We start from the raw sequence: 27,088 nt of genomic DNA on the forward strand, positions 1-27,088 counted from the left end.
ACCTGTTTCATCTAGAAAAAAAATATAAAGAATAAGTGAAAAATGGTGAAAATGAGATAAAGAACAGACCAGAGTCATTTAATGTGGATTTCCACCAGGATAGACATTAGACATTCATTCAAAGAGGAAAGAAATCCTTTTGGGATGAAAAAACTTTCTATTAAATCACAATTTTGTGGCTATGCTATAGTTTACTTGTATTTAAATTTTCTAGGCTTTTTAAACTCAAATTTTCTTTTCTCCCTTGCAGTAAATGCAACATTTTTGTTACATTTTAGATTGCTGGTGACTTGCTTTTTCTAAAGCTGGATATTTATATATCTTCTGTATTATAAAGTTCATGGGTATAAATTCAATCTTGAAGTTAGTACCTTTATGTCACTATTGTAAGGTAAAATCTTCACAGAATAAAGAAAAGCCCATTTTTCATTGAATCTCATTTCTATTCCCCAAATTATAGTCATTATGGCTCTTTTACCCACTGTCCTTCCCTGGTGGCTCAGATGGTAAAGAATCTGCCTGCAATGTGGGAAACACAGATTCCATCCCTGGGTGGGGAACATCCCCCAGAGAAGGAAATGGCAACCCACTCCAAGTTTTCTTGCCTGGAGCATTGCATGGACAAAGGCTACAGTCCTTGGGGTCACAAAGTCGGACAGGACTGAGAGACTAACACTTTCACACTTGAAAAAGTTAATATTTTAGCCATCATACCAATATTTTTAATTGATGTATAATTGACTTACAATACTATATTAGTTTCACTCTACAACATAATGATTGGATATTTTATACATTGTAAAATAATCATCACAATAAGTTTAGCTACCATCTGCGCACAAAAATATGACTCAGCTCTTTAACACTAAGAAATATCTGAAGCATATGCTTCTATGGAGAAGTACTCTTTCATAAATAGCATGAAATTCAAAAGATACACTTAAGTTTAAATGCCTATATTATTGTTAACAAATTACTGCTTGAATTGTAAATAAGAGACTGCTTATAGAACTTATACATTTCTTATTTTGAGGTCAAGGAATGTCTAATAATAGATGAAGCTACAGTGATAATATTGAGAAAATAATTCCTGATGATATACTCATTGCCTCTCTCAGAGAGAAATTAGTTCACAGAACTCTGAATTTCATGAAGTGCTTGGTACTCATTTTAAATGTGGATTTTGAAGACCAAAGGAAAAGCTAGCATTTATTCACCAGTAGAATATTAATAAAGCATCTGGAAGAAATTCATCCTCCCTCACCTTGCATCCACCAATTAATATTGTCTCTTCTACTCTCCCCAAACTCCAATCTCAATCTTAGTGGATGATTTTGAACACAATTCATAGCAAAAATTAAGTAAACAAATGAAAAGCAGCAAAGTCTTGGGATAAATGAAATACTACAATTTCCTAGAGATCATTAATTTTCTTTTTAAACTTCCTGTACTTATGTCTGAACTTGTGTAAAAATTTTCAGAACAATTAAGTTTCAGGTTGAATCTTAATGTTTGTTAAGTAATAATAAATATCAATGAATAGTGGAAATATTTTATAATCCAGTCATAAATTTGTTATGTCTTAGAATGAATTTGCTAGGAATATATACATTGTTTATCCCACCACAGTAAGAGGGCAGAAGCACTCTTACTGATTGGACTGTCAAACCAAATGCCCTGCTTGTGTTGATTTGAAAGATTTCTAAGAGGTGCCATAAGTGAAAATATCAGTGGCCTAAATATAATTAATAGGAACAAAATTTATATACAGTGGGAATTATAGCATATTTCTAGCTTCAAAATTTTTTGTTTTCTTTGATACCTTGACTATTATATTGAAGTTATGTAATATAAATGATTCCTTTTTACCTATTTGTTATGAAGTTTAGAAATGTCAAATTTTATATTTCACTGATGACGAAGAAAATGTAAGAAGGAAATCTGAATGTCAAGTTTCAAGATCTGACCACATAGTACAGGATCATATTATAGAATATCTTTTTAGTTGACTTTCAATTTTCTAGTTACAACAAGTAATTTAAAAGATGGAGTTCATATCCTGTAGGTGTTATAAACCTGAAAAGTATGAAATAAAAAATTTGTTGAAATGATATTTGTAAATGTATTTTGAAAGTCAGTTTTATTTGCCTTGATTCTTAAGTTGCCAACAGGGTGAAAAATATTGGTAAAATACTTTAATTGAATTTATATAGAATAACAATAGCCAATCATTTTAGTAATAATAAAAGCAATAACTAATGTTTGTAGTGTTTTTATGTCTCACGTACTGTTATACACACTTTAAATTTATCAATTCATTGAATTCTCATGATGATGCTGGGAGATAGCTGCTATTATAATACACATTATGCAGAGAAGTAAACTGAATCCCTCACAGTAACTAGCCAAAGATCACAAAGCTAGTTGATGGCAGAGCCAGGATTTGAATCTAGGAAGTCGCGGAGTCCAGGCTTTAGGTTCTTAAACACTAGATTCCATACCTGTATTTGATACTGCTCAACTGGGAAGTTCACAAAATACTTCATGTGTTGCATCATTTAAATTTTACAATAATTCTATAACAAGAGAATTCTTATAAATAATATTTTAGACTTCATCGACTCTATGGATATGAGTTTGAGTAAGCTCGGGGAGTTGGTGACGGACAGGGAAGCCTAGCGTGCTGCAGTCCATGAGGGTGCAGAGTCAGACACTACTGAGCGATTGAACTGAACTGAACACTTTAGGATGAAAGAAATGAAGTTCAAAAATACTAATAATTGGTTAAAAGTCACATAGCTAATAAAAAAGAACTGAAGAGAAATAGGTAGACCAATACATCACAAAGATTGAAAACTATATGTGTGTGTGTGTGTGTGTGTGTGTGTATGTGTGGAGGAGCATTATGAAAATCTTTAAATATATATAATAATTAGCATTTCTCCATAGCAATCCATGCAGCTATCCAAAAGTTATGCAAATAGCAGTATGTCTTATTAAGTTTTTGGATGACATGTGGAGCGTGAAGATTTTTTTCTGTTTTCTCTAATACTAGATTTGTAAAAGTCATACTATTTCTATGCCACTAAATTATGTGAATTACATAATGTCAGAGAATTAAAAAGTCAATGTCTTTGACCAACAAGATTTTAAATGTTGTACTATTCCAGTTTGAAAATAATCTTATGAAAATGTGTAACATATGGATCTTCTGAGATTAGGACAGACCCAGTCTAAAACACATATAATGATGAAAATTAAATATGAAACCCTCAATTAATTTCTAATTATACAACATAATAAATGATAACTGAGTGTTTAACACACTAAGAGTGACTAAGCATTAGCATTTCTTTAAAATTTTTATCTTTATTGTCTCCTTAGTTATTGTGATGTGATTATCTGTAACCTACTCAGTCTGCGCTTCATTTCTGCTTAATATTCTAACTAAAATTTGTACATCAAAGAGGTTTTGAGTTTTCTCAGTTTCTTAAACTAAATTGCTATAAAAAATCACAATGTATTAGAATCTCACCAATTAAATTGGGGTATTTATAAATAAGATCTCAGTTGTACTGTTTTTATATGCTATATGTATTTTAAGTGCAGTTCTGTGCTTGTAGGGTCCTCCTGGAGCTGCAGGGGCAGAGGGAAGACAAGGTGAAAAAGGAGCTAAGGTAAAACATGCACTCTAGGTATCCTGTTTGCAGACCTCATGTGTGTATTGGACAACAACTATTTCAGTACTTTTCATAAAATAATAAAATGTCTATCTTCATTATTAATGCATCCACATATTTTATTTTCTAACAGGGAGAAGCAGGAGCTGAGGGTCCTCCAGGAAAAACTGGCCCAGTTGGTCCTCAAGGACCGGCTGGAAAGCCTGGTCCAGAGGGTCTTCGAGGCATCCCTGGCCCTGTGGTGAGCATCTGTGCTGAAAGTTGTCATTTTGAAAATAATGTCTTATTTCTAAGAAAAGTTATGGATGAAAATATTTATGTCAACATTATTATATAAATTATTGTATATGGTAAATAGTATGTAATAATTAAAGCCAGAGCCCGTGAGAATATTTAAGTATGTCATTTATTTAATAAGTACATGATGAAATTCTAAATTATAAAGGTAGAATAGAAAGCTAAGCCCTAAGATCTCAAAGACGTAAGACTTTTATACATGCAGTCATCCATCTGTGTGTGTGTGTGTGTGTGTGTGTGCATGTAGACATACAAACAGCAAGTAAAAAGACTCAAAAATTGCTTCCAATATTTGTAGATGTTCTCCATGTGATGGAATTCATCGGTGATGTTTGCTTTTTTTCTTTTTTGCATTACCAAGATTAAAGAAAAATAATATGTCTGCTTTTGTAAATTTAAAAAATCTGTCATTTTCTTTTTCCACAGGGAGAACAAGGTCTCCCTGGAGCCGCAGGCCAAGATGGGCCACCTGGTCCTTTGGTGAGTAGCATGTTTTTCTGTTGTTACAATTCCAGAAACGAGATTGTTTATAAGCTAGAATCCCTAAAATTTTGTCTGGTAAATTGGTTTATATATAGTAGAGTATTCAAGGAAGTGTATTACTCAGACCAAAATAAAAAGAGGAAAATCATTCTAACTGATGAGTTACTTGGAAAATATGCCCTTGATCAAAAGATCTTTCCTATCTTATGTCCATTGGGTGAAAAAAAAGAAATTCCATTCTGAATAAAATGCCACTAATGGCCCAGCCAGTTCTTTTCCAAATGTGGACAGTTCCCCTAAATGCATCAATTGCACTTAGTTTCCTGGCACTTCATTTAAAAGAATAGCATTGGCAAGGGCATACAGTGATTCTTTCACCAAATAAATTGTTCTGTTCATGAGTCATATGGGCTGAAAGATAAAGCATTAACCCTCGTGAGTGAAGAGAGCTACAATTATTACGACACAGAAGCTTGGTTACTGTCATAAACTGTATATGCAAACAACACACTTAAGAAATTCAATAAAGCATTTAGTTGACTAGCATATAGTTCATAGAGGCTACCCTTGCTATAAAATTTAGGCAGAAAGTAAGACTTCAAGACCTGCTTTTAAAATTATTGCCTACTAGGTGACAGATTCTATCTCATGGTAGAGACATTTGAACTTCATTGTCCAAAAATAGTAATATGTAAAGGTATTAATTGAAACAGGAAGCAAGACATTTAGCGCTCTTCAAGTATAATGTGTCTGCACATGCTCAGTTGCTCAGCTGTGTCCAACTCTTTGAAACCTCACGGATTGCAGCCTACCAGACTCCTCTGTCCATGGGATTCCCAGGCTAGAATCCTGGAGTAGGCTGCCATTTCCTTCTCCAGGGGATCTTCCCGACTCAGGATCAAACCCACATCTCCTGCATTGGCAGGTGGATTCTTTACCCCTGAGCCACCTGGGAAACCCCTCAAGTATAATATATATCAGTTTAATTAGTCAGGTTTGTCTATAGAAATTTTACAAAACTGTCTCTTCTCATGAATATATCAACTACCTCAGATACACGTACGTGCTGAGAAAGGCGTTGAAACTAATGTTCACAATCTTAATCATTCAGGAGAACTTGGCCGTTTCTTTTTGTAAAAACATCACAAAAATTTCCTCTAACATTCCAGGTATTAGTGTTATGGAGATTATTTTTTTTAAACTTGCTTTGAAAAGTTAAAGATCACTTAGTTTAAGAAATAGATAAAAGTTATCAAATTTTGAGAAGATTATCAAATCTGCACATGACCCCACTGGCTTTGGAACAGGGACTTGACAAAATAGGATCATCAGCTCCATGTCTGCATCACTATTTAGAGAATACTCTTCTTAGATATGCTAAATTCCTAAGTGCACAGAGTCATAGCCTTGGAAAAAAATGCTCCACCTTAATACCACCCTAAAATTTGCCAAAGATTTTTTTGGTCATTTCAGATTTTCCAGTAAGTATTCTGACCTTTTTCCAGATGTAATAAAAAGCATCACGCTGGAGATTTCCTTCAGCTAATATTAAAAATAAAACCATCAGACATACCACCTGATTCTAGCTTGCAAAACTTTATAATTCTGAATGTTAGCTAAATAACTCACACCCTTTTCCACGGTAAAATGGAAAGCAACAGAACGGAGGAACATGGGTGTCATTCCTTTTTCTGGCTGCTTTTTTTGTTTGTTTGTTTTATCAGAGAATATTTAGAATGTGAATCTATTATAGATTTTTCATACCATCAAACAGTTTGTTCTAATTTTGATGAAAATGCTACTTGGTCTTCAAGAGATGAGGATGAGTGGAGAAATCATCTTCAGGATGCATTTTATAACAATGTAATGAACTTTTCAGTTCAACTAAGAAAGGCAATTTTGGATTTGAGCAAAAAGTAGCATATCATGATTACAGGTTAAGGTCATCAACTCTCAACCTGAATGAGTTTTAAGAAAGTTATTCAATTTTTTTAAGCTTTAAGTTTCTCATCTGTATAATGAGAATTTAAGTAGCATCTATCTTATAGGATGTTATGAAATTAAAATGAATTAAATGGGGATATTAATATATTTTTATCCATGGGGTTCTTACGTTGATTAAATGAGCTATTCCTAAAAAACATAACAGAACTGAAGCAACTTAGGCCATTTGCTATATAAGTAACAATTTGACAACTTTATATTAATATTTGGATTGGAAATCCTTTGGGCTACAGTGAAACAAACATTTCGTTTCTACTTCACTGTATGTGGGCTTCCCGGGTGGCTCAGAAGATGAAGAATGTGCCTGCAATGCAGGAGACCTGGGTTCCACCCCTGTGTTGGGAATATCCCCTGAAGAAGGGAATGGCAACCCACTCCAGTATTCTTGCCTGGAGAATTCCATGGACAGAGGAGCCTGGTGGGTTATAGTCCATGCCAGTTGCAAAGAGTCAGACTCAACAATAACTAACACCTCACTATATATAGTTCTTTCATAAGCCTGGTTTTTCTTTAATTATCCCAATTCTCTAACACAATTATTATTATAATATATTTATAAATAAAGCTCTGAGATAAGAAAGAACAAACATTTTTAAATTCATAAAATGATAGCTGGTATCTCACCATTCTATATGATCAGCTCTACTAGAGTTTATGTATGGTACAATGTTTACTTATTACTTCAAAATTTAGATATTTCTCATGGCAAAAATTAAGCTTCTACATATACATGAATTTTATATACAGTTAAATATTCAGAACCATCATATGAAACTGAAAGTAGATAAACAGTATGTATGAAAGCTAAAAGAAAGCTAAAAACAACTATGAGATTGTATAAAGAATTTTATTTGAGGGTTTTTGAAGTTGAACTTCTTTGTTGTGTTATTTTTGTTTTGTTTTGTTTTTCAGAAAGTATAAAAAATCAAATGGGAATAAAACTGGGTGCTTTAGAGAACAGTAATTGTTGCTATATTCCCTCTGCTGCATAGTCAAAATAAACATGATTTAATAATTTTATATTAATTTTTACTTTATTTTTTAAGGCAATAATTAGCATCTACTTTAGTTTTAAACATTTATTTTGTTTCATAATCTTTCATTTTAAGAACTATTTGTTCCAGTGTAGCTGAAAAATTGTTTAGTATTTGTACAAGTTTACCTTATCATACATTAATTCTTTTTACATGCTGATACGTAAAATAATCTGATAGCATTATTTTTTAAGCCATAATTGCTGAATAAATGGTAGGATGGGTTACTGAATTATATTTAAAAATTTTAAATGCTACATTTAACTTATCTGTAAACAGGTTTGAGATGTGTAGCATTCCATAATGATTAAGCAGGCTTAAATCACAAAACATTTGCTTTTCACCAAATTAAATGTTATTTTACAATGCTACTTTCTAAATAAAGAGTAGGATCTGAATTTTCTTTAAATTTTAATGCACTAGAATTTTGAGATGCATATTAAAGCAAATATTGTGTACAGAATGATACAGCAGGGGAAAATATTTGATTGTGTATTCTAGACACCTAAGAATGTATCATCCCTGTTTGCCTTTTCACTTTATTACTTATGAATTATGTATTTCATGGGGTTTTTCAATTTACAATATTCTAAAGAGGAAATAGAAAATATGTGTACCTGAAATAACATTTTTATATGCAGAGTTGATATTTTTGATATGTTGCAGGTTCAGAGGATTTTTATAACTGCTATCACATCATAACTTGCCAATGTCTATTTCCAACTGATGAAAACAAGAAACTGACTTTGCTTGGCAAATGCCTCCTTAGATATAGTTTGCAATTTTATGATATTATTAGCTTAAAAGAATTAACATTCATTTCCTATAACTCTTTCATGAAAAATATTTATATAAATGATTTAAAAGCATTACAAACACAAATAACTTCTAGTATGTTTCCCGTTACCCTGAGCATTTAGAATCTGTAGTGTTTCTTTTTTTTTTGCCATTATAGCTTTTACTATTAGAATGTCATGAGAAAGCTGATTGATAACCATCTAGAGCATATCAGAAACAAATAACAATAATTCATATTTCCATATACTTCACTATATGTAGTGCTTTCATAGGCCTGTTTTTTCTTTCTCTATCACAATTCTCTAACACAGTTATTATTAGAATACATTTATAAATAAAGCTCTGAGATAAGAAGGAACAGACTCAGGGGTACCTGACTAATGAGTGGTAGACCTGAGATGCTGAATGAAGCAGTGATTGGAATATCAGTGTTCATCAAGTGACATCCCTATTAGTTCTCCCACTTACAGCAAAATTTCTGTGCAGTTTATCACCTACCAGAGAGAGCTTGAATGTAAAATAAGAAGAAAGAAAGAAAAAAATTTGACCTCTTTTGTATAGCTTTTGTATTTCAATCTAAAGAATATATTTACTTTTTACTGACATATGTCAATTTAACCAATATTTTTAAATGAGTCAGGCTACTGGTTCAGATATATGGTTCTTTTATGAAATTACATATTTCTTAGAACTATTTTTTTATGCATTTTTATGTCACCTTGTGCTAACATATAGAATGTTTGGCATCTATCCTGATGGTCACATGACGTCAAGGAATTATTTCATTACTCATTTATATTATTCCTTTAAAATTGTGCTATTAGGCAACATTAATCTCCTAACCAATAATTTACCAGGCCTTTCTGATGAGAACAGAAAAAAGTTGATGCCAATATACTTACTTAATCTTAAAATTATTGAACTAGTAGGACTAAATAAGTAATGCTTTTATTTTAACATAAATGAAATTGTTTATGCTATTCTGATTTTCATATTGATTTAACAGATTTGGACCTAATGCCACAGAATCATTTTTCTCAAACTTTAATGAATAATAAACCTGTGAAACAGATTGCTGGTCTCTAACTACAGAATTTCAGATTCAGTTAGTCTAGACAAGCCTCTGAATTTGCTTCTCTAATACGTTCACAAAGGTTTTCCCGGATGGCTCAGTGGTAAAGAATCTGTCTGCAATGCAGGAGATGCAGGTTCAATCCCTGGGTTGGGACAATCCCCTGGAAAAGGGCATGGCAACCCACTTTGGTATTCCTACCTGGAGAATCCCATCAACAGAGAAGCCTTAGGCCACAGTTTCTGGCATCACAGAGTCTGATATGGCTGAGCATGCAAGCCCTCAAAATAATAAGTGATGATAATGCTGCTGGTCTGAGGATCACACTTTGAGATCACTCACTCTGATATAGTATTAGCAAATGAGATGAAAGTCCAGTGTTAGAATCTAGCCTTAGAATATTCCTGAAAGTGAATTTGATTATTTTAACAAAGTAGCATGATTATTTATTACTTACACAAAAGAGAATCTGAACTGAATTGATAACAAATCTACATCAGAGGATTAATAACTTTTTCTTTATAAGATTATTAGGCACATTTACACTTAAAATTGCATGTGATTTCTATAAAAATAAGTTTATCTATTGTCAATAGAATGATATAGGGAAATTGTCCACTTTTATATCAGTACTAACAGAATTTCAAATTCATTCATGTAGTGCAGTGTGTTAGTCGCTCAGTCATGTCCAACTGTTTGCAACCCCAGGGTCTAGTCAGAGGGTCCACTGTCCATGGAATTCTTCAGGCCAGAATAGCTTGTCATTCCATTCTCCAGGTGATCTTACCAACCCAGGGATCGAACATACATCTCCTGTGTCTCCTGCATTGGGAAGCAGGTTCTTGACCACTGCACCACCAAAACAAATTTAAATATTTCTGATAACAGTCCAAAACACTGTTGTTACACAGAACCAATTTATACTAATATTTTTCTTACCTTTCTCTGATATTCAAGCTTTCAGTTTGAGCAGAAGACCTTGAGAAACTAAAGAAAGGAAAGCATTTATCTATGCAATTTAACAGTAGCCCCTTGAGACAGGAATTATAATCCTTGGTTTACAGATGAGAGAACTGAAGTTCTCTTTGGTTAGCTAAACTGCTGATAAGAGAATCTGGTTTCTATTCCAAGTCTGTCGGATTCTCAACCCATAGTTTTTATATTACATCATGTTATTTAGATTAGATCCATGGCCCTTAATACATTAAATTCATAAAGATGATGGACTAATATTTACTGTGCTCTTTCACACTGGAAACTCAAGTTGTCTAGAGAGGGAAAAAATACTTATGGTAGCCTTGCAAATATACTATAGTGAAGACTAATCATATGGCTTGATCAAAGTTAAAACAATTTGATTTTTAAATGCTATGTTAAAATCTTTACTGAAATTATAATTCAAATAGTTCAATTCAGTCTATATAATTCAAACTCATAGAGAAAAATTTATATTTTGCCTTTGTTTCTTGATGCGGTATTTGTTGTAAGCAGTAGTGACTCAAGCGCTGTAGTATTATCCTGGCCTTTCTTTCATCCATCACCTACTGTAAACTATCTGCCTGCATAGTTCAACTTGCTGTAATTTCAGAACAAGAACCTTAGTTTGTGTTGAAGTACACTAGTTTCTATATCTAAAAGTTTGTTTAAAAGACATCATTATGAATATTTTTGTGAGTAGGGGCCAGGACTAAGAATTAGTTGCTAAAATCATCCCATAATTTTCGTTACAATATAATTTGCACATACTCTATGTATGTTTGTTATTTCTCATTATTTAGGGACCTCCTGGCTTACCCGGTCTCAAAGGTGACCCTGGCTCCAAGGGTGAAAAGGTGAGAATAAGATAATATATTATTACACTGTTGATATCCTAATTGCAGAGACTACAATTATGCACATTAAAATCACTCAAAAGAAAATTTCAAGGAATTCCTTTGTCATTCTAACCAAGGAAAATGCTGTCAATCCTTAGCTTCCAAGAGGAATTCAGAAAAGAGAAAATAATGATGAAAAATGCACCAGAACTCAGTGTTATATTAGTCAATGTTCCTTTGTAGGAACCATATGGAGAAAGCATATGGTTGTACTAAAATAACTATTCAGAAAATAAACAGAATAACAAAGTGCCAATTTTTTCATGTTTTCAAACATGAAAATAAAAATTTTAAACTAGACTGTCCTTCAGATGGTAATTTTAAAGATATATGTGCTCTGTTGCATCAAATAATTAAAGAAAATAAAACATTTTTAGAGTGACATTAATATTTTTTAATTATGTTTGTAAATATTTCTTAGGTACTGAAAAATCTCTGAAGAATATAAATTATTTTTTTTAATTTAATTTTTTTAAGCACCAAAAGCATTGTCTTGGGTTATAGCCAATTAGCAATCTTGTTTTAGTTTAAGGTGAACAGAAAAGACAGCCATACATATACATTATCCAATGCTTATAAAGCAATGAATTATCTGTTGCTTATTTCACCAATATTAAATATGGTCATTATTGGACTTTTAGTTAAAGGAGTTCCCTTTAAGTAAATGCAGCACTGAAGTGGTACTTTCAGAAAGCATTTTGTTCAATAATACATATTCTTAACCCTTAATGAAGGTCTCACATAATCCAATCGGTAAATGATCCTATTAGGTGAGGTTTAGGAGAAGGTTCTTAATCCTATATTTTATTCAGAAACGGTTAAAATTTTTAATGTATTTTTATTCTTATTTTCATGAATTTAATTTGCAGTTATTTTATGACTATAACTTAATACATGGTTGCAATTTATACATCATTAAAATTTCTTTGCCTTTCAAAGGGACATCCTGGTTTAATTGGCCTAATTGGTCCTCCAGGAGAACAAGGTGAAAAGGGTGACAGAGGACTCCCTGGAACTCAAGGATCTCCAGGAGCAAAGGGAGATGGAGTGAGTAAAGATATAATTTATTTTCCTGCTCCTTTCCAATCATACAATTAATACACCCCCACACCTGCACACATTCCTTTAAACATGACCAAGGAAGTGATTTAAGTCAATGATGTTTTCAAAACAAAATTTATTCAACTTTAGAGTAAATAAATAAAAATTATGAAAATTGGAAACCATAAAAATTATACTTCAGTAGTCAATTACACAAATGTTCATTGAATCCTCAACACATACAAATAATTATTCTCAAGGCCGTAGGAGCATAAAGATATATATAGAGAGAAATATTGCAGCAAAATGGAAAAAAAAAACAGATTATCTTGCAAAAGTTATTTCTTAGATTTAAAATGGAAAATTTTAAGCCATTCTTCTGTATTTCTGCACTATCTAAATTTTGCAGTGTTTGTCGTTATGTAACGTATAAAAATGGAATCACTGAGAAAAACTCTAATTTGTATGAAACTTCTCTGTAGGGAATTCCAGGTCCTGCCGGTCCCATAGGTCCACCTGGTCCTCCGGGCTTACCAGTAAGTACAAGACAGAAGAATTTTACAAGGTTAACTTATAAATAAATCAAAGAGACATAGATCCTCTAGATTTTTTGTCTACTTTCGCTTTTGCATTTTTTAGGGTCCTCAAGGTCCAAAGGGCACTAAAGGCTCTACGGTAAGTACCTTTCCCTTTGGCATTTAAATTTTTCAGTGATGCCTACTCAGATGCTTTGGTCTCCATTTATCTTGTTGCTTATTCTTTCCAATAGGGCCCTGCTGGCCAGAAGGGTGACAGTGGTCTTCCAGGACCTCCTGGGCCTCCGGTAAGTGCATGGTAATGAGAGGAATATTTTGGTAATTAGCATCTTGAGACTACCAGTGATTTCTCTGAATTTATAAGGATGAAAAAACACATTCTGTCAAAGTACTGATTTTCTAGGAAATAGCAACTACCTTAATTAAGTACTTTAGGTCTGCATGCCAACATGTATCTTTTAATTGGGCTTCCCTAGTAGCTCAGATAGTAAAGTGGCTGCTTGTAAACTGGCTTCACTCTTTGAATATAAAGATACTGTAGCTATATATTATAATATTTTGCTTTATTTTTTAAGAAAATCATATATTTTTATATCACATTTTCATGAAAGCAACTGCTTCTATGCCACAAAGATATATTAATACCTAACTAGGAATAAAAAGTAAAGTTCAGATACTTGGCATTTTTTCCCTACTTCATATAATGATTATAATAGCTACCACTTATTAAATCTGACATTTACCAGGATTCACACAACTATTGTGTTAGATCCATGTGACAAAATTTGAGACTTTCTTCCTGAACTTGTTTCTAAGCTATATGAGGACTAGTTTGCTGTGATGACAGTAACAAAGACTCAAAAACTAGATGGTTCAAAGGATAGAAATGTTTTGTCTCTCAAATTTAGAAGGCAGAAGTCCTAGACCAGAGTGTCAGAAACATTGTTTCTTTCTGAGGTGTTGTGTGGGGGAAAGATCTGTTGGAGACTTCTGTCCTTGGTTTGTAGAAGGCTGTCTTCTTGTGTCTCTTCACGTGGTCTTCGGACTATGCATGTCTCTGTGCCAGATTTTCCCATTTTAGAATGATATCAGTCATATTGGAATAAGAACCACTCTAATGCCCTCATGTTCACTTTAATAATTATATCTATAGCCACTTCATTTCTAAATAAGGTCTTCCTCTGAGTTACTGTGGCTTTGGAATTCTACACATGGATTTTTATGGGATAGAATTAAATCCATAAAAGTATAGATTAACTATTTGGTGTAATTCTACTCTTATAGATATGTAAATTCAAGTCTGATTGCATTTCTTTGTTTATATATACAGCTATAAATGTTTGGAACCAGCTAATGTGTATTTTTAAATGTGATATAGATCATTATCAAGTACCATAGATATCTCATTATATAACACAAGAACCTAAAAATGTTTTAAGCTTCAGAGACTCAAGTCTAGTTGCAGGGATAAGACATGAAAATGAGGACTAGTTAGTAAATAAAAAATTAACATATATAATATATCTCCACACAAATCTGTGCTATGTTACTTGTATAGAAAAAGGTCCAGAAGTCATCTGATTTTTGTGCCTACCTCGATATCTCCACTAGAGTCTTTTTAAAGAATTCACAAAGTTTATATATAAAGATATATATGTATAATAATAAGGGCTTCCCCTTTGGCTCAGTTGTAAAGAGTCCGCCTGCAATGTGAGAGACCTAGGTTCGATCCCTGGGTTGGGAAGATCTCCTGGAGAAGGGAAAGGCTACCTACTCCAGAATTCTTGCCTGGAGAATCCCATGGACTGTAGTCCTTGGGGTCGCAAAGAGGTGGCTCAGAGGTTAAAGTATCTGCCTGCAACGCAGGAGACCTGGGTTCGATCCCTGGGTCAGGAAGATCCCCTGGAGAAGAAAATGGCAACCCGCTCTAGTATTCTTGCCTGGAGATTCCCATGGATGGAGGAGCCTGGTGGGCTACAGTCCACGGGGTCACAAAGAATGGGACACGACTGAGCGACTTCACTCACTCACTCATGTATAATAAATATATATAAGCAATTAGAGAAAGCTTTAAAAACAGAGAAAACATTGAAAGGCTAAACATACTGTAATGTCCTAAAAGATGACATAGTAATAATTAATATTTGCAGAATATTTTACCTTAGAAAGCAGTTATATGCACATCATCTCTTTTACAGGGTCCACCAGGTGAAGTCATACAGCCTTTACCAATCTTGTCACCCAAAAAAACAAGAAGACATGCTGAAAGCATGCAAGCAGACGCAGGTGATAATATTCTGGATTACAATGATGGAATGGAGGAAATATTTGGTTCCCTCAATTCCTTGAAACAAGACATCGAGCATATGAAGTTTCCAATGGGGACACAGACCAATCCAGCCCGAACTTGCAAAGATCTGCAACTCAGCCACCCTGACTTCCCAGATGGTATGTTAATAATACATGACCAAGTGAATGTCGAGCTTCTAAGTTACTGAGATGCATTGTCAGCTCATTAATTCTAGTTAAATATTTAATATACACTCTAAATAAAATGAGAGTGAATGATTATTAATTCAAATCCTGTAGACAAAAAAAAAAGCCATTTACACTGTAATTCTAGATCTACTTTGGAAAATCTTTGTCTTGTTAAATAAGGTTTTGTTAAATTATGACAAGATCATTTTTAGATGGTCATAGATACACAAGGGCTTCCCTGGTGACTCCCCCTGCCAATGCAGGAGATGCAGGTTTGAAGCCTAGGTCAGGAAGATCCCCTGAAGAAGGAAATGGCATCTTATTCTAGTATTCTTGCCTGGGAAATCTAACAAACAGAGGAGCCTAGCGGGCAACAGTCCATGGGGTCACAAAAGAGTCAGACATGACTTAGCAACTAAAAAATAACAAGATAACACAAATGTATTTTGGTATGTAATTACTATCATAGAATGGGTATGATGTGTGCATATATATGTGCATATTACTACGTATTTATATCTTATGTCCTAACTTAAATAACATTAAGGCTTAAATAGCATAACTGAATCATGTGACCTATCAGTTTAGCAATGATTTGGTGAAAAGAGTATTTAAGAACTGTATAGTTTGAGGCAAAATTTGTTTCACTGATCCATGAATAACAAGAACAACAGTGAATGATTTGTTTGTAATAATATAAAGATAATTTGCTATACCTACCCACTCCAGTATTCTTGCCTTAGAGCTTCTCTTCGCCAAGAACAGAGGAGCCTAGCTACAGGCTATAGTCCATGAGGTCACAAAAGAGTTAGATGACAACTGAGCGACTAAACAACAAAATTATTTGACAAAACTCTTATATACCTGTTCTGAGAAGCTCAGTCTCAGGTATCTAAGTGACTAACTCACATAATCCTAAACTAAACCAAAAGTGGGCAGATCTGTATCTGATTTTAAATCTCCCACTTTAAGTGGAAATACTTTGCCACTCTATTTACTTGTGTGACATTATTTTTCACTATCGATCATATAATAAATGTTGTAACTGAGATCCTAATAACTCAGCATAGACAGAAAAGTTTCATGCAACTCAAGAACATACATTCCTTATGACAAAGAGTAACTTAAAAGTCTCCTGTCTTAAGCACAATCTGTTAAAAAGAGACACAGATAATTATTAAGGATTCTTTACAAACTGCTATCAAAAATCTTTACATTTATATTTATTTGAAATATATATTGTTTAGTTTCATATTAATTCAGTGATTTATAAAAAGAATGACCCACATTTCTGATCTATCTAGGGTAATCATACATATGAGACTGAATATCAAATGTAAAACATAAGCATTTACTGACAACATAAAACAACATATGATTAGCTAGAACTTGACGCTCAAGACAATTTTGTATATTGGGGGTTAGAAGGCTCACTGTGGACTACAGTTCCTGGTGGTTTCTATATATTAGCTAACTTTATTAATTCTTTGTGTTAATTAATTACAATTAAATACTTTATTTATTTATTTATTTATTTATTGGTGTCAGACACTGTTATTCATGTAGAAACTCACAGGTAAACAGAAAGAACAATTCCTTTGGGCTATTATTGTCTAATGATGACAACAGTTAAACCTTAAGTTTTATAATAGCATTGTGTGACAGATACAGATTTCCCCTGCTATCCAAAATTAGAGAGCTCCTATGAAATCTCTTGCAAGTTGAAAGGGCAAAAAGCCAAAAAAGCATCTTAGTAATTAAATATATGTCATTTGAAAGAATATCTAGTAAAAATGTTAACTAAGAAGAGATAAAAATAATGCTTACCAGATAATTCAAAATTATTTATTCTTTAAAACCCTAAGAAATATCAAAGATTGAGTGGTTATTCCAGTTGGTAAAATCTTAGATGATTTTTATTTTCTTGTGTAATTTTCTTCCAAGAAGTTTAATTGGTTCCAGATGTGAAATTATTAATGGTGTAATCAGAAAAAGTATAATTTTTTTGTTAAATAATTTATTTTAAAAAGAAAACTGATATTAAATTTTCAGGAGTTCCAATACTAAACCAAGCAGTTTGAACTTTTACATTGTTTAAAGTTCATAATCAGAGAATTGACATAATTTAAATCAATATTTGAAATGAAATGGCAGCATGAAGAATGGTAGGAGAGAAGTAGTCATCACATATCTATCAAGTCTATCTCCCCAATTATTCTTAAATAACCCCATTGTCAATTACTTAAAGAATAACTTTTTGTTAGTCCCACTACTTAACATCATTACTCATCTAACACCAAATTAATGGTCATGGTCATTTACATGATAAAATTAGTTCTGTACCATTTAGATAATACAATTAATAGCAAACTGTATTTAAATATATAAAATAGCCTTATTTGGAGCCCATTTAAAGAAGGAGTACTTTTAATTAATGAAGCTTTTGTTATACAGTAATGCAAAAGAATGATCCTTGAAGCTAAGTAGATACTCTCACCTCCATCATTAATAAATAAATCCATAAATAAATCAAGGAAAAATATAATGATCATTATAGTCAGGTTATGCTGTTTTAGTTGCTAAGTCATGTCCAACTCTTTTGCAACCCCATGGCCTGAAGCCTGCCAAGCTCCTCAGTCCACGGGATTTCACTTAGTAGTAAATAACACATATAGGATTTAGGGTCAAGTATATCTACACCCAATGTACTTGCAATTTATTATACGTAAATAAATAGTGTATTAATATTTGAGGAGGAGGCATTTAAGCTGAAACCCAAAAGTAATAGGCATGCTAAGAATAAAAAAAAGGATGTTCCAGGAAGATGGGGACATTTGCAAAGCTCCAGGCAGACAAGACAATAGGTCATTCTTTATTCAAACATATACCCCAATGTGACCAAAAGCATAAAAGTGATACATGTAGAAAAATCAATGAATATTCATTTCTCCTTATTTGTCCAATAAAATTGGCCCTATAATGTATTCAGTTTTTTATATAAATGTATTTGTGTTGTGCTGTGCTTAGTCGCTCAGTCGTGTCTGACTCTTTGCAACTCCATGGACTGTAGCCCACCAGGCTCTGCTCTCCATGGGGATTCTCCAGGCAAGAATACTGGAGTGGGTTGCCATGCCCTCCTCCAGGGGATCTTCCCAACCCAGGGAGCGACCCCAGGTCTCCTGCATTGCGGGTAGATTCTTTATCAGCTGATCCACCAGGAAAGCCCAAAATGTATTTGCATATGACTTTTTTTTTAATACTTTCAGGTGAATATTGGATTGATCCCAACCAAGGTTGCTCAGGAGATTCCTTCAAAGTTTACTGTAATTTCACGTCTGGTGGTGAGACTTGCATTTATCCAGACAAAAAATCGGAGGGAGTAAGTAACCAATCTGTTTTGGTGGTGACTGTTGACAGTTTATGCCATGTTTTTGCAATATTGAACTAAACAGGAAAATTATACTGTCATATTTTCTTTTATTTGCTTTTCTTACAGGGGTAATTAGAGCATTTCATTTGCATAGGCATAAATAAGGCACCAAAGTGAGATACGTAGTTAACAAACACTTTTTATTTTTTAGCCAGATGTACTCTTTATGCACCTGCTTGCCCTCTAAAGTTCTATAACCTTCCATGGCACAACACAGCTGATTCTCAGATTTTAGTATATGTATAGTAGTATTCTTTCCAATTACCATGTGATAGAACTCACAGCTGTATTTTATGCTCAAAATACACAAAATACACAAGAACGAATCTTTAACATAAGAATATTCTCTGTACTTTCAGATAGTCTCTTCAAACATATTCCTTGATTTTCACCAAGCAGTATCAATATATGTGACTTCTGTCTTTAAAGCTATAGGCAAATTATTAATAAAAGATTTTTCACTAACATAATTACCTTCTCCAAACATTTTATAGATGGGACATTTTGATTTTATCTGTGCACTTTTAATAAATCACATTCTTGTTAGTAAGTGGAGTTGGCATGCAGAGGCACAGAACCTCCTTGAGACAAAACAAGCAACTTTTAAAAATATTTTAATTTTATTGGAGTATAATTTATCTACAAGATTGTGTTTGTTTCAGGTGTAAGCAAAGTGATTCAGTTATATATATATATTATAAATATATATATATACATATATATATATATACATACATATACACATATATTGATTCTTTTTTAGATTCTTTTCTCATATAGGTTATCACAGAATATTGGGTAGATTTCCCTGTGCTATACAGTAGGTCCTCGTTGGTTATCTGTTTTATGTATAGTAGTGTGTGTGTGTTCACCCCAAGCTCCTGATTTATCCCACCCCACTCCACATTTCCCCTTTGGTAACCACAGGTTTATAAGAAAATAAGTAGCTTTGTGACTAATCTCTTTAGGAGAGACATTTAGTTTGTAAGTGAATGATGGATAGTAGGAGCAGGAGACAAAGCAACTTCTGTTTCCCAACCACACTTTGCATGTGGGGAAGCATAATAAAGCTCCCCTAGTCCACAGAGAAATGTGGGAAAATGGAAATGCCTTCCCTTGCCGAATTACTCAAATTCCCTCTAGTGAGGCCTTAAATACCTTTATATTTGGCTGATCTTTGCAAAGCTAAATAATAACATTTATAAAAGTTTCTAATCATTTTCCCCAGCAGGGAATGATTAGGCTTGCTTCCTGCCAAGGTTAATCCTGGCTCCTCCATAGTATCCCGTCCTCAGTTACTAACTGGTTGCTTCAGGATGCCTCCCTTGGCTATGAACTGCTAAAGGTTTCTATCTGCCTTGATGGCAGATGCCAACTGGCAGTGTGAGGGTTTCCTTTGCAAGGAGTTGCCTAAGAGTTCTGCCCACATCTCCTATAGCCAGCACTTGGTATGCCTTTACCAGGTTATTTTCCACCTTCCTTATTTTGTAGCAATTAAAGAAAACAGGAAAGAAAAATGGCTCAAAATTCACTAAATGGGAATTCACAGATCTATCTGAAATTTTGCTCTTTATCCCATTTTGTATTATCCGGTCAATTATTTTAAAAACTTGTTAGCATCATAGTATTACTGAAAATAAATGATAAATATATAAACAATATTGTTTATAATTTTAACTTGCTTTCTAACTTTCCTTTTCTTTGCAACAGGTAAGAATTTCATCATGGCCAAAGGAGAAACCAGGAAGCTGGTTTAGTGAATTTAAGAGAGGAAAGCTGGTATGTTATTACCTTAGCATGCAGTGGTATATCTTAAACGTCATAACTCAAGTTCAAATTATATAATCTCTAGCCCCTTACTGTGAAAGTCTAAATCATACAACGCAGGATTCCATGTACTTTCTAGTTTGCTTTATCTAAATCTCTTAGACCAATTTTGGGATTTTTAGAAAGTCTAAAATTTTTATCAAAATAAATGGAAATATATTAAATTTACTAAAATAATAAAATCAAATAAAGTATGCATTTCACTAAGTACTTGAGATAGCATAAAAATGGATTATATTAGAAATATGAGATATAGAGAGTATAATATCTATGTAGGATCTCTATTTCATTTCCTTTATACTTGAAATCTAATTTATTGTTTGTTTTCAATTGCAATAAGAAGTTTTGGAATGTGAAATGTTTTTTCCAATAGTTACATCTATAAATAAAGTGAGCTGACTGACTGACCTTTTATATGGATTACAGCACATGTTTACTTAGATATTTCCATAGAATTACCAGTCCGTGGTTAATCATTTTCTAGAGATATTTTAACATTGCATGCCAAAACTAAATTTGCATTTAAAAGCTGTTTAAGATATGTTGTTTTTGAAATGTTAATTATAATGTATTCTAATGAAAGTTTCTCATTTATTCAGATAATTATTCAATACTTCAATGTTCCTTAAAAAACTATTATTTTCCATTTATGACTATTTATACAATTGTTATCCTCTAAAAATCTACACTTATTAGTAACATTCTCCAATCATAAATCTCTAGTTCGGTTTTCAAGTTACGTATTAAATATCCATGTTACAGTTTTATCTTTGTATGAGATAAAAATGCATGCACAGATAGAGCTCTCTGTGTGTAGTTTTATTTTTTGCTGTTTTGTTTTCCTTAGAGTGGATTTCCCAGTTTTTTTTCTCTAACCTCTCAGGTATCCTCATCATCTGAACTGTTAATCAGAATTAAGTAAATCAACAATAAGGAGGAAAAGTGAAGCAAAAGTTGCTCATGGACAGTTGTCCAGAATTCTCCAGGCCAGAACACTGGAGTGGGTGGCCTTTCCCTTCTCCAGCAGATCTTCCCGGGGATCGAACTGGGGTCTCCTGCATTGAAGGCAGATTCTTTACCAACTGAGCTATCAGGGAAGCCCAATAAGGAGGAAAGCCACAGATAACTGCCTTTATATTGAATTGGGGTTTCAAAGAGTCAGACATGACTGAGCGACTGAACTGAACTGACTGAATCTATAACCTGGGCAAATTTCTTACTTAATTTTTTAAAATATAGGTTTATATGTTTCAGTTAATCCCAGATAGTTTATTTATACCCAGTAAAACAAATTATGAGCTTGACAAAAGAGACAGTTTTTAATAATTTTAAATTAGGACTGTGGTCCTTCACAAAACACAAATTAAGTATTTCCTGATAACAAATATTTACTTGCATGTCTCAGGCAATATGCTTGGTGCCCGTGATACAAAGATGAATATAATTACATCAACTAAGAACAGACAAACAGGCAGGTCTATGGTGAAAATTAGAATACCAAAAACCTCTTGGAAGACTGTGGCCCCAAAATGAAAAATGCAGGAATCTGTTGAAAAATTTGAATCAAACAGATACACTAGGAAAACAGGTGAAAACATAAAAATAGTTAACCTTTACATTTCACTGAGATTCCTCTATTTTCATTTTCACTGTTTTACCACTCTATTATTCAAAAGGGCTTCCTTGATAGCTCAGTTGGTAAAAAAAAAAAAAAAAAAAAAAAAAAAACCCACCTGCAATGCAGGAGACCCTGGTTCGATTCCTGGGTCAGGAAGATCCACTGGAGAAGGGATAGACTACCCACTCCAGTATTCTGGCCTGGAGAATTCCCTGGACTATATCAAAAAGGTACAGGAATATAATGAAAGAATTCTTGGAAACAAGCAAAAGCAATTACATTTTTATAATATTTACTGAGTGATTAGGAAACTGAAGTATAGAGGTAAAGTGATTTTCTTTCCAAGATAAGTATTGTTGATAGTAGCTAAGGTGAAAATCCATCTTCATTTCATAAATTCCTGTATCTGGGTCTTCTGACTCTTGGTGCATACTTTCTTTCATTGAGTAAGAAATGGGTCTGTTGAATCATCCACATGCTTCTGGCATCTCAATTCACTGTTGACAGTGATTTTATTCTTTATAATAGAAAAGAGTCTTTATGTGTCTCTTTATTCTCTTATTTCCAGCTTTCATATTTAGATGTTGAAGGCAATTCCATTAATATGGTGCAAATGACATTCCTGAAACTGCTGACTGCCTCTGCTCGACAAAATTTCACCTACTACTGTCATCAGTCGGCGGCCTGGTATGATGTGTCAACAGGAAGCTATGACAAAGCACTTCGGTTCTTGGGATCAAATGATGAGGAGATGTCCTATGACAACAACCCCTACATCAAAGCCCTATTTGATGGCTGTGCGGTGAGTATAGTCCCTGTGGCCGTCTTTCACAGAGGTGAGAGGCAATGTGTAACCATTTCACTTTAGCCCTAAGTCAGATTTCTCTCATGAAGTGGATGTCAGTTGTCATTAAGATCCGATGCTGAACACTGACGTGTTAAGTGTATTAGAAATACAGTGTATTAGAAACCACTAGTAATCACACACAAACACACACACACACAGGTACAGAAACTGAAAGATACATATAGACACACTTTTAAAGCCACAGCAGAAGGTAATCTTGGGTCATATGTTATTTTTATGGAATTATTCCAGATATTTAAATACTATTACAGCTAGTTATTCTTGGAATGAAAAAGATCAAGAGCTTATTTCATTTGCCTCCTTAATTCATGACTCTAAAATGACAGTTAAAGGAATCATCATTATACCATTCATACCATAGATAATTCTTACCTTGTATTTTGCTTATAGAGGTTTGCTGATTGGTATTATGTTACAAGAGCTTAAACAGAAACAGTCATTTGGTTATTTTAATCCTCTGCAATTGTCTTTCTCACACATATGGTAATTTCATGACAGCAAATGACCAAGAGAGCATCCTAAAAAACTTGTTTTCCTAGCTGATTACTGAAAAGCTACAATTACAAGTAAACAAAGTAAGTAGCTTACACATAGATCAAGGATGAAAACATACTGTATATTGAAAGGTGCAAGTGATTTGGATTTCCCAATATAATGTACTGATAATTATTCATAAAATTAATACATAGCAAAAGAAATACTTTGAGTTTGACTTCTTGTATTATAATTCCTACACTGTATTCAAATTTTTCTTAGAAAATTTGCTTATGTGTGTGTGTATACATATATATATTTATATATTCCTATCTTAATTATTATAACAATGGTAAGGATATATTATTTATGCAAAGATATGACCCAGTACCAATATCAGTTTTCACATATTAAAATGTATATATCAATTTATTAAGATTCTCTGCAGCTGTACAGTATATTAGAGTAACATTTTGAATATGTACAGCTAAGTATTAAATACGGTCAATATTCAAAATTTAAAACTACATATGACATCAGTGATAACAAGAAGAGTGAATTACTATAAAGATAATGGCAAATTTTTTTCCATTCTCTTCTTTCTTACCTTCTTACCTCCACTCAGAGGCTTAAGAAAAAAATAATGTATGTTAGAAGTATGCAATGATTGTGTAACTTTTTATTTCTTCTTAATTTTACAGTCCAGAAAAGGCTATGAAAAGACTGTGATTGAAATCAATACACCGAAAATTGATCAAGTACCTATCGTTGATGTAATGATCAATGACTTTGGTGATCAGAATCAGAAGTTTGGATTTGAAGTTGGTCCTGTTTGTTTTCTTGGCTAAGATTAGGACAAAGAACATATGAAATCAACAGAAAATATACCTTGGTACCACCAACCCATTTTATGCCACATGCAAGTTTTGAAAAAGAATGGTATAGAAAACAACTTGCTACATATGTATGTACCAATTAGGAAATATCGATACTCTTGTGGGCACAGAACCACATGACAAAACTTTGAAAATCATAAAAATATAAGATAGTGTGGCTGAGATGGAAACAGGCCTTATTCTTGAATCCCAATTTTCATCTCTCCTTTTCCTATTTGGATTTCTTTGGTGCTGTAGAAAAAAAAAGAGAGAAAAATATATATTCATAAAAGATATGGTGCTCATTCCCATCCATCAAGGATGTGCTAAAAAAATGTGTTTAATAAATTGTAATTTTATGTACAGTTCTATACTGTTTCTATGTGTCCATTTCCAAAACTTGCACGTGTCTCTGAATTCCATCTGACTCTAATTTTATGACAATTGCAGAACTATGATGGCAATAAATATATGTATTATGAAAAATAAAACTGTAATTTCTGGTGGCTCTAATTCCCTTTCTTTGATGAATAATAAAATGCCTTTGTATATATTGATGTTGAAGAGTTCAGTTATTTGATGTCGCCAACAAATTTCTCAGAGGGCAAAACCTGGAAGACTTTTGGAAGCACATACCGAGCAACTCTTCTCTACTGACCATTAACTTTGCTGAATTTCAGCCAAAAACATCATGCATTTTGATGCTTTATTCAGTGCTATACCTCAACCGTTTTCTTTTCAGAATCCAGGATCTCACAAGATACTTGTATATATGGAAAACAAGCAAGTTTATATTTTCGGACAGGAAAACGTGTATGAGAAGCTATTTTAACAGATTGATGCCTCCATCAAGCAATCAATCACATGTACAATTTTTTTTACTACGTTATCTCATCTCATTGTTTTCAATGTGCTTCAGCTATTCAGGTTAATATTAAAAGATGGAAACTAAGCAATTATTTATGAACTTGTTAAATGTTATATTTTAATCATTAATCAACTTCTAGAATTTGATGCTAAGTTGCATAATAGTCTTCAAATATTATTTTACTTGCACCTGTCCAACAAATATTATTTCGTTTCTTTCAAGATAATATCGTACATTATTTGACCTACCTAATTGCTAAATAACATAAGGGTGAACTGTTACTAATAGCGCTTGTATTAAAAGTCATACTTTTTAAAAAAATAAAAATTTTTTTTCCACTAAGGCATTTTCCTTCAGGTAGCTTGAAATAGCAGTAAAATCTAAAAATTACAAATTGAACTTTGTATCTATTTTAAGTAATATATGTAAGACTTGAAAATAAATGTTTTATGATTTCTTATATGAGATAATTTATCACAAAAGAGCATACCTGTAATATTGAAATTAAATCGTGAACGTTGTCATTCAGAAGTTCTTTTATTTTTTAAATCAAGTTTGTAAATGTCCTTTCAAGAAGGGAGATATGAATGGTATAAATAAACTCAAGTCTTGTCTACCTGGATTGGTCATTCTCTTTCTTAAATAGGTTTTAAATTACTCTATTGCAGAAAAGGCTTTCAATTTGTTTCTTGACCATCCAGGTTAGAATAGTTTTACACTTCTGAAAAAGAATATTATCCTTCAGAGATTAGTTGTTTAAATTCTCCACATTTCTAAAATAAACTCTATAAACAAAATGATAGGGTATGCTTGAAATTTTTTAATATTATTATAATTAAAAACTTTATGAAGTTTCAAACATTCATAATTTCAGCATTAGAAGAATTTCCAGACATTTTACATGAAATATAGACTCTAATGTAGATTGTATAGGCTTCCCTGATAGTTCAGTTGGTAAAGAATCTGCCTGCAATGCAGGAGACCCCTGTTCAATTCCTGGGTCAGGAAGATCCCCTGGAGAAGGGATAGGCTACCCACTCCAGTGTTCTTGGGCTTTCCTTGTGGGTCAGCTGGTAAATAATCTGCCTGCAATGTGGGAGACCTGGGTTCAATCCCTGGGTTGGGAAGATCCCCTGGAGAAGGGAAAGACTACCCACTCCAATATTCTGGCCTGGAGAATTCCAGGGACTGTATAGTCCATGTGGTCTCAAAGACTCGGACATGACTGAGTGACTTTCACTTTATACACTCTAAATCATACATAAAATAATATTGTCTATCAAGAGGAATTCCATACATCAGACAATTTAATGAATGCATAGTAATGAGGGAATATTTTTCATATTGACCTGCATTGGGGAAGTTGCATCATTTGTCCATTTGAACAAAATGGCTTCAAATGCGGCACTCCACAGAATTAATGCATAAATAGCTAACTCGCCTATCCTTTTCTAAACCTTTTATCTATGGATATGGTCTTATGCATGCTATCGAATTTTTTCTGTGTCTCCTTATTGATTTCATCTGGACAAAAGGAATCTCTTTGTAAGGGAAAAAGGATACTATGCAACATTCTAGTCTTGACCCAGCACTTATGAATAATTCATGTGTAAATTATGGAGAGTAATATTGACCTTGTAGGCATGGGTAAGTCCTGGGCCTGATACACATAAAGTTTGGTATAATTCTCTTTAAAAAGCTAATACAAAATTACAAATAAAAAATTCAAAAGTTACTATCTAAAATGAGTAAAGGTTTTACAACAAATTATTAATTTAAAAAATGGACCAACACCAAAAGTGTCAGAACATCCAGGAAAATATTGATATTT

At 33.1% G+C, this 27,088-nt stretch overlaps 1 protein-coding gene across 1 annotated transcript in view; it reads left to right on the top strand.

Annotated features, from left to right (window-relative positions):
- The window catches only part of COL11A1 (collagen type XI alpha 1 chain), a 214,344-nt gene extending 188,465 nt beyond the window's left edge, over positions 1-25,879 (top strand). The window contains exons 55-67 of the mRNA XM_020906100.2: positions 3,624-3,677; positions 3,814-3,921; positions 4,404-4,457; positions 11,147-11,200; positions 12,182-12,289; positions 12,766-12,819; positions 12,923-12,958; positions 13,053-13,106; positions 15,018-15,267; positions 18,564-18,676; positions 20,438-20,506; positions 22,741-22,974; positions 24,216-25,879. Of these exons, the coding sequence (XP_020761759.2) occupies positions 3,624-3,677; positions 3,814-3,921; positions 4,404-4,457; positions 11,147-11,200; positions 12,182-12,289; positions 12,766-12,819; positions 12,923-12,958; positions 13,053-13,106; positions 15,018-15,267; positions 18,564-18,676; positions 20,438-20,506; positions 22,741-22,974; positions 24,216-24,362 (1,335 nt within the window). The 3' untranslated portion in view covers positions 24,363-25,879. The remainder of the gene's footprint in view (positions 1-3,623; positions 3,678-3,813; positions 3,922-4,403; positions 4,458-11,146; positions 11,201-12,181; positions 12,290-12,765; positions 12,820-12,922; positions 12,959-13,052; positions 13,107-15,017; positions 15,268-18,563; positions 18,677-20,437; positions 20,507-22,740; positions 22,975-24,215) is intronic.
- The last annotated feature ends 1,209 nt before the right edge of the window (positions 25,880-27,088 follow it).

This window comes from Odocoileus virginianus, chromosome 5, assembly GCF_023699985.2.
Source record: "Odocoileus virginianus isolate 20LAN1187 ecotype Illinois chromosome 5, Ovbor_1.2, whole genome shotgun sequence".
Classification (NCBI taxonomy): Eukaryota; Metazoa; Chordata; class Mammalia; order Artiodactyla; family Cervidae; genus Odocoileus; species Odocoileus virginianus.